The sequence below is a fragment of the Silene latifolia genome, chromosome 3, assembly GCF_048544455.1.
Source record: "Silene latifolia isolate original U9 population chromosome 3, ASM4854445v1, whole genome shotgun sequence".
Lineage (NCBI taxonomy): Eukaryota > Viridiplantae > Streptophyta > Magnoliopsida > Caryophyllales > Caryophyllaceae > Silene > Silene latifolia.
The window spans coordinates 14,310,909-14,320,129 of record NC_133528.1 but is presented as its reverse complement, the minus strand read 5'-3'; the positions used below and the strand labels follow the sequence as shown (position 1 = coordinate 14,320,129).

Below are 9,221 nucleotides of genomic sequence, written 5' to 3'. Positions count from 1 at the left end.
GGGTCGGGTCAACATTGGGTCAGGCAATGTTCTGGTCGGGTCTGGGTCGGATTTCGGGTCAAGCAAGTTTGGGTCATTTTCGGGTCTTGAGTCAACTTTTTCGGGTCGGGTCATTCGAGTCTGAACCATTTTGCCAGGTCTTGAGTGGAAACCAATTCCAAAACTGAAACTGAGAAAGTAAAAACAAGAATTATCAGAAGGGGAAATTGCAGTGCCGACAATTTTGCACCTGGTATTTGCTGCCAAAATAACGTCTCAACTGAACCTGGCATTTCAGTCTTGAAACATTACAAACGAGAGAATAGAGATGCTCCTATCAAGCATAACTCCTAAATAACACACAATCCAACAGCATTCCTAGTACATTTCCTCAAGGTTTCGAGTACATAATACACCGACTTTCAAATTCTCCATCCATAGATAGATTCATACGATATGTTGGGTTCATACGGAACAGATCAAAGGGGTAAGAGGTGTAATTTCTTGGACAACTCGGAATATTTCAACATCAAGGATTAGTGTAGCATCATCCTTTTTAGTAGCTGGTTTAAAGACACAAACATCAGAGTCTTCCAAATTGTTTTGAATAGCAAAGTTCTTCCACCCAGTTGCAAGCCCACCTGTATGTCCCCTTCGACCGTAATAGTGAAACATTGTGACCCATGTTTTCTCGCCTACACGGAGGATCACTTCCTTGTGTCGATTAGGAAGGTTTTTGCTCACCCATTCTGCTGGAATGCTCTGAACCAAAAAAAAAAAAAAATGCCGATATTGAAAGGCTGACACTGTAAAGACCTTGCAAATAGGTTATTCAGGTTCGTGGTTCTGTTATTCAGGTTCGTGGTTCTGTCACTATTAGCTTAGACCTTGCAAATGGGTAAATAGGTCGTATCCTTTGAATTAGTCATTTCGGATTGTTTTCGGTTGTGAATTGTTTAGATTGGTTCTAATTCTGGTTCAAGTAGGTCAATTCTAATTGGGTCACAGGGTCGGTTATATAAGCTCGATTTTAAGTATGAAATAGACGGTTAGTTTTCAATATGAATTACGGAGATAGCTATGATTATGTACCAAGTAAAATCGCTTGTAAACACCAGTAGGCCGCATCATCACAATGAAGCCTCCTTCAGGCAATGCTTCATTTGCCCGTCTTAAAGCATCCTCCATCTCTTCACTAGTCACCGGCCTTCTATGAGACACGTACTCCTTGGAAAGCCTCTTGCTACCTGTAATTAATTGTAGACAAAAGAAGCATAATCAAATATATCCGAAAAAAAGGACAAAAAAAAAACAAATTTCTTTTTTTACTAAAACTAACCAATCCACAGCCTGAAAATTGATTTGGAAGCTAAATGTATAACTCACCACTTTTGAACACCAGTTTTCTAACAGAATTTGAAAGCGATCGCCTTCCTGGCCTACCCCTTTTCCCGCCAGGTTTACGAGTATTATTCGTTGTGGGCAAACTGTCTCCATTCATGACTTCAACAGATAAAGCATCCTCAGAAGTTGCATTACACTTGTTAACAGCACTACTAACAACCTTTTCATGCACATCCCTCTCTTCATTTTCTGTCGGAGTTTGCTCCACTCCATTCAATTGATAGAGCTCCCTAGCAGTGATATCTTCACCTGGCTTCCTCGCTACCATATGACAACATTTCACAATAATCAGTTAATAACAAGACGCAACATAAATTTTTATCATATTAACGATGAACGATCCTTAAGCCTAATCCTACCAAAAATTCCACAACCCTAAACAATTCTTCCAGTCGAGTTTCCATACCATTAAAGTTACAATTCTTATCAAATCAACGATCCATTAAATCTATATTATGTCGTTTAAACAAGTCTACAATAAAGTACTCCCTCAGTCCCTGTAATTTGTTGTCCTTTGATTTTGGCACAGAGACCAAGAAAAGAGGAGAGAACCAATTACTAAATGACATGTGAACCAAATTGAGTGTGAATAAAATACTCCCTCAGTCCCGGTCATTTGTTGTCCTTTGATTTTGGCACAAAGACCAAGAAAAGAGGGGAGAACTAATTACTAAATGACATGTGGACCAAATTGAGTGTGAATGACCAAATCGTTCATCAAATGCATTCCTAAAATAGAAAGGACAACAATTGACTGAGACATCATAAAATGGAAAAGGACAACAAATGACCGGGACAGAAGGAGTAAAAACTTATGTGCTAATCGGATTGGGGTCAACTTCGGGTATAAAACAGTTTACTCATGGATTTGATTTGAGCCTTAGTTTGTTTGGCTGCGAGCTAGGTTTGGAACACTTTGGATAGCGAGTCTTGGGATAATAGGGTTTTAATCAGAAACTTTTCTTTCAAGTTTCATCAACCTGGTTTTGATTTGTTTGGATAGCGAGTCTTGGGATATTATGCCGAAAACAAATACTCAAGTAAACTGGCATTTATCAAGCTTACCAGCTTGGGCTTTGGTTTTGGTTGCCTCACTTGGTCCGCCTCTCTCTTTTGTAACAACTTCATTTGACAAACAACTCTTTGAGCCTACTACCTCCACAATGAAATCGTCTATCGCCTTGTCCGACATAATAAATTCAGGATCATCATCATCGTCGTCGTAATCATCATCATCATTATCCTCAGAAAATTCTTCATCAGTAGGGATTGTCCTTGGGGTTTCGGCAATATCCTTCTTCGGCTTCTTGGAATATACACACTCAAAGCGACCAACATCATCATTATCTCCCAATAGCTCAGTGCTAGCTATATCGCCCACACTTCTCTTTCTATCAATTTTATTTTCAAGCCTCGGCAAGGATTTCTTAACGAAGTAGCTAGATTCCTTCTCACACATATTCTTTTTGTCAAAGATCAAAGCCTCAAAACTCGAGTTTTGCTTATACTTAAACACCATCATAAGATTTTCTTCCAAATTATAGGCTTTAGCAAAATCTTTCCATCCATCTCCAACAAGAGAAACTTTTTTGCCGGCCTTTGATACCTCTACGTCCCAAGAGGAGCTACTCGGGCCTATAAGAGACACCTTGTTGGGTAAATTGCTTGACACATGTTCAGCAAATTTGGAAGGAAGCACCTGCATGATGAAATTCACGCAATTAAACGGCTGGAAAAAGACAGCAACTAAACAAGTAGATTAGATGGTCGAAAACAATAGCGAATTTAGTGAAAAGTTAAGGTTCTACTAAGCTCAAACTCAGTTGCAAGTATACTGCGAGTAGTATATATACACCGTTTGCCAATTTTGTTAAGACTCCTGTTTACGGATCAAAAGGAAGTGTTCAATGTTGAGAGTCATATTGAATACTGATACAGTCATACCTATGTCTGAGCAGAATGAGTAGAATTTGACACAGGTGTCGGAGTTACTAGTTTACTACAAAACGGCCAAGTAAATGCGTCATTGTACATCCCCCTTATACTAAAAGAATAAGAGATCTCCAAGTTTTCCCGCCTAAATGAAATTTACTCTATAATTGGACTTCATTATGTAATTATCTACAATTGGGCCATGCTGTTTAATTTCATTTACTCCCTCCCCTCATTCAAAGTTCCAAATCAAAGCTTACATTTTCTTTTCAGAGTCCAACTTCACAAATTTTGACTGTGAATACTATCAAAAGTATAAAATTTTGATAGCCGAAATTTAAATATATATATAGATTTGTTATGAAAAAAATTTACATAAAATGTTATTTTTTTTGATAAAAAGCGACAAGTATTAAAAGTGTTGAACCCTCTCTTTTCTACCTCTTAATACTAAACATTATTAATAGTAAATTTTATAATTAAATTTTAATTGAAGTTAATACTATTACTAATTGTTAATTTCTCTAATATATCTATCTAGAAAACTGCGCATTTGCGCGGGATATATACTAGTATTACTAATAAACATCAAACTGTAGATTCTTAATCCCAACTCAATTCACAGTCGGATACAAGAACAAATCAAATACTAGTAGGAAACAAGTATTGAACAGCAAAGTACTGCAAGTGCATCAATTTCATACAAATGACCACCACAAAGAGGGGTATATAATTTTTTAATGTCATTTTCATCAGTCCTCAACAAAGAACTAGCCATCTACAAATTATTTGAAAAAACATCAAACACCATATACTAAAATACAAATTCTCGTGTAAGCCCGCCTTACCATCTTTTTAGTAACTATAATTTTCCCTTAAAAGAGTGATGATATTTGTGACTTTGTGTTAAGAGAGAGTAGTATGTTTTACACAATTTTTGTGTAGGGCGGTCGTACAAGAGATTAAGTGATAAAAATTCATAAATTTGGAAGAGGAAGACACAAAGTTGTACAAAATGATACTTCATCTGTCCAAATCACTTGTTTAACTTCGATTAAAATACCCCTCACAAAGGTAAACAAATGACCGGAACGAAGGGAGTACTCCATACAGATAAAAAACAGCAAATTTGGCGAGTTAGTAAAGGAAAGATGAACAATTTTAACTAAGATTGTTAGGGAAACCCCCTATTTTATAAATTCCTAAAATTAAAATATTCCCCTAATCATAATTATTAGAATATGTCAATAATCTCCATATATTTGTTAGCTATAATTGTGTAATTTAGTTCCTCCTTATTAGGATAAAAATGTTGATGGATCATGAACAACGTCAAACATGGATTTAAACTTTTGGTTGAGACGATTATTATTATTTGATAAAAAGTAAAAGCATGCAACACTATTACTGAGTACGGAGTACAACATTATGATCTTAGTCTATTTGTTTGCCTTTTATATTCTTTATGAAACCGGTATTTTAATCAAAGACAAACAAATGATCGCACGGACGGAGTACATTTTAGGATATTGTAAATGTAAAACTTACAAGGTGATGATGAAAGTCCTTAGGAAGGACAATATAAAAGTGCATGGCATGAAAATGTTTCCAATACATCTCCTCTTCCCATGTCTTGCATTGATCATCATTTTGCGATAACGACATCTCCATTTTCTTCAAGCAGTAAAAAAAACAAGGTAATAAAAATGGAGCAAAGGGTAAAAATTAGGTAGGGAAGAGTAGAGTAGAAAAGTAATTACCTTTACCAACCGTGGTGAAATGCAATAATGGAATGAAGCGTGTGGTAGATGAGGTAAAATTTATGGGATTTCTACTTTTAACAGAGGGATTCAGGATATCTTGGCATTTGTCAATCACTCACTGTAAATTTTCAGAATAACTTTTACCGAGGTGGCTTTGTGATTTGTGACTTGTGAGTGCTCTTTGGCTGCATTTGCAAACCAGGATTCTCTTTATTCCTCTCAAATCCAATTTGGGGACGTTTCTCTAATTTATGTCAATTTAATGATTTTCCATTTTAAGTGGAGATTTTTGTGACCAATTACTACTACTAGAGTATTAGTTAGACTTGGTAAAATTGACCAACCTGATATTCGAATTTAAGATCCAAAATTGAATTGATCCGATTTAATATTACCCAATCCGAATGTTTATGTATTTTATAAGGTTGTATGTTACTCTATAAATTTAATATGACTAAGAATTTCATAAGTTACGTTTAAATGCGGAGCAGTATAGAGTAATACTTTAAAATAGAAACATTATTCAACATGACATTATACCTACAAATTTATGATGTGATACTAATTCTAAACTTTAAGCATGCACCATACTCGCCACGATCTCCACGGCCGCATCTTTTTCGACCGCCGATCAACTATCCACATAGATGAGATCCTAGAAGGCATTCCATCCTTGCCTCCTCAAGAGTGATTCCACGAAGATCTTGGAGCCAAGGAAACGAGTTCGGCACCTTCTTCCACTGGGGTCGTCGAACTCAGATGTCGCCTCAACCTCCTCGGGTTCAGGAATCGGCTCAGGAACCGGAGACGTAACCGGGCTTGAATGACGCCTACTCTCTAGCACCGTGCTCTTTGTCAAGTCGACATGGGCAAACTTGCATCTAATTCTCCACCGTGCTCCTTCTCCCAAGATTCGTGAGGGCTACTCTTGGGTCGTGGGGGCTAGCTCTTTATTGCCTAAAAACTTGATTATTGACCTACGAGTCTTCGGCTTTGGTCTCCGCTTCATGCTTAATTGTTATATGCGTCCATTTAGTTCCAAAATGCTTTGTTTATGCAAGATTAGCGCTCTCTTCCTACGAATGGCATGCACAACATCTCATAGAATAACAAATATGAAGCTAAAGACATAAGAAAGGATCCTAATTGGCACACAAAAAACATGTGAAACGAGGCTAGTTAGAGGACTAAAAGTGTGTAAATATGAACCACATCATCTGTGATCAAATTAATATAAAAAAAACTTTATAAACAATATTCCATACACTACTACAAATACAGGCAACTACAACGGCTCTTTAACAACGCTTATTCACGAAAATCATCAAAAGACGTTGTAGAATGGATGGCGCGAATTTATCAAACTTAATTACAACGGTTCTGTGTTGTTAACCGTTGTTATTGGTTTTAACAACGGGTCATACTTTCAAAACCGTTGTTAATATAAAAACTAATAACAACGGTTAAATTTTAACCGTTGTTAATAATTTAGCGCAAAATTAGTGAAAAGTAGTTACAACGGTTTGTTTAGAGCCCGTTGTTATTAGGTTGTAACAACGGTTGTTTACTGAGTAACCGTTGTTATTAATGTAATGCAAATCTTAAGAACAACAGATTGCTTTATTCTGCTATACGCTACAAAACACAAACACAAGCTAATACTGCTACTATATCATCCTCCATTCCTCCCTGATCGTCTCTCTGTCTTCATCTCCGTCACTGTTGTCACCGTCTTCTCTCCCTCATCGTGTTTATCAATCAGGTATATATGTTTCTTAGCAACGCTTATAGATATAGGATTTTTTGGGTTATTATCTAATTTGTTGATAATTTAGCTTAATTGCTTTCCTGAATTTTGTTTATTTGTTTGCCTATTATTACGAATGTAGAATAATGACTCGAACTTGGATGATTGATGCAAATATGAGTGACCGCAACTATAAGGATGGTTTAGCTGAATTTTATGAAGTCGTTTCGAACAATTTGAAAGGTTCTTCTAGTATTGCATGTCCTTGTGAAAGATGTGGTAATATTAGCTATATGGCTTTTCCGGACGTTAAAATACACCTAGAAAAGTGGAGATTTAGTCGATCCTATACACGTTGGATTTTCTCATATTTCATACCCACTCCTCTTATTAGTCTACTCGTGGGTATAAGAAAAGATCCATATTTTTGGATAAACTTCCATATTGGCCTGACCTAGAGGTCAGGCATTGCCTCGATTTCATGCATATTGAGAAAACTGTCTGTGATAATATTATCAATACCCTTCTGAATGTTCCTGGTAAAACAAAGGATAACGCCGCAGCTAGGGAAGATATGAAAATGATGGGTATTAGGCTAGAGTTGGCACCACAGAAGAGAGGTAATCGTACATTTTTACCGCCAGCAGCTTATACCCTTTCACGGAATGAGAAAAAAGAGTTATGTGCATACTTGAATGGAATTAAAGTGCCACATGGTTATTCGTCGAACATCAAAAGCCTAGTGTCGATGCAAGACCTAAAACTCACCGGGTTAAAGTCACATGATTGTCACACTTTGATGCAACAATTACTACCTGTGGCTATTCGTTCCATTTTACCTGAAAAGGTAAGATATGCTATAACTAGATTCTGTCTCTTCTTCCAGTCCATATGCAAGAAAGTCATCGGTCCCGATGACGCGGATTCATTGCAGGACCTCGTTGTAACCTCTCTTTGTCAGTTGGAAATGTATTTTCCACCCTCTTTCTTCACTATCATGATTCATCTGACCATTCACTTGGTTAGGGATATTTTGTACCTTGGGCCCGTGTACTTGAGATACCAGTATCCTTTCGAAAGATTGATGAAAGTCTACAAGGACTATACATCTAATCGGTATCGTCCGGAAGATTGTATTGCTGAACGCGCTATTTTAGACGAAGCTCTTTCATATTGTTACGCTCATCTCTCCCCCGAGGAGTTGATTGACGTTCCTAAGAATCGTCATAGTGACTGGATGACCGGAAAAGGTATTAAGGGCCGGGTTGAAAAAATTGTGATACGTGAAATGTTGCAGTATGTGCTAAACAACGAAGATGAGGTGCAACCTTATATTCAACAACACAAAGATGAGCTCAAATACGATCACCCAAACAAGACCGAGAAGTGGATTGCAAACGAGCATACGAAGACGTTTGCAGAGTGGTTTAGGAATATTGTCTTAGAGTGTACGAATCAAACTGATGATGACATCTCTCCTAGGTTACTACGTCTTGGTTTAGGTCCAAATGTCAGGGTCACCTTTTACAACAGTTTTGCCATTAATGGATATACTTTTTACACCCGCGAGCAAGATGAGTTGAGCACAATGCAAAATAGTGGTGTGAGTTTTGAATTTGAGGCAATGCACTTTGCTACTTCAAAAGATAAAAAGCCTATTTGGGGAAAATGCCTTTATTATGGTGTTATTCAAGAAATATTGGTACTAGATTACATTGATTTCACAATGCCTTTGTTTCGATGTAACTGGGTTGATAACAACCTCCATTGTGTCCGAAAGGATAAGATGGGATTTACGTTGGTCAATCTGGGTAAGGTTGGCAATAATAAGGATGATCCTTTCATAATGGCATCCCAAGCTAAACAAGTGTTCTATGTCACCGATCCTATGGATAAGAAGTGGTCTGTTGTACTGTCTATAAGGAGTAGAAGGAGTAGTCCATCCGATAATGGTGATGATGATCAGGATGTCGTTTTTGAGGGAATAGATCACTCTACCACTATATCTTATTTCGACGATGTTGACACTGATCACGAGGACACTGAAAGCATCTATATGCGTGATGACCATGGTGAAGGTATTTGGGTTAACGAAGAAACTATGACATCCAAGAAACGTCCCCGATCCTGAGATGGTTCATCGGAGACACAAGATATACGTCGACCAACATTTTGAGTCATTTTCAGACCAGTAATTTGATGGTTTAATTTATTTGTGAGTTGTGGGGAGCTAATGGGATGCCTGAATTTATAGCAAGTTTGAGATGTGTTGTATGTCTTTAGTTTTTGGTAGCTTTAAAAAGCCAATAGAACCAATAATGGTCATTGTTAAATAAAGATTCCCAAATTTGCATGGCATGGTAAATCCTGTAGCTTAGATATGCGGTATGCATGCA

At 37.2% G+C, this 9,221-nt stretch overlaps 1 protein-coding gene across 1 annotated transcript; it reads right to left on the bottom strand.

Annotated features, from left to right (window-relative positions):
• Positions 1 to 250: 250 nt before the first annotated feature.
• Positions 251 to 5,324, bottom strand: LOC141647255 (B3 domain-containing protein REM16-like). Its single transcript, XM_074455377.1, has 6 exons — positions 5,076 to 5,324; positions 4,864 to 4,989; positions 2,449 to 3,082; positions 1,366 to 1,644; positions 1,072 to 1,226; positions 251 to 741 (listed from the first exon to the last, which is right to left on the bottom strand). Exons 2-6 carry the CDS (start codon positions 4,984 to 4,986, stop codon positions 445 to 447), a joined length of 1,488 nt encoding a protein of 495 aa, XP_074311478.1. The 5' UTR covers positions 4,987 to 4,989; positions 5,076 to 5,324; the 3' UTR covers positions 251 to 444.
• Between the last annotated feature and the right edge of the window lie 3,897 nt (positions 5,325 to 9,221).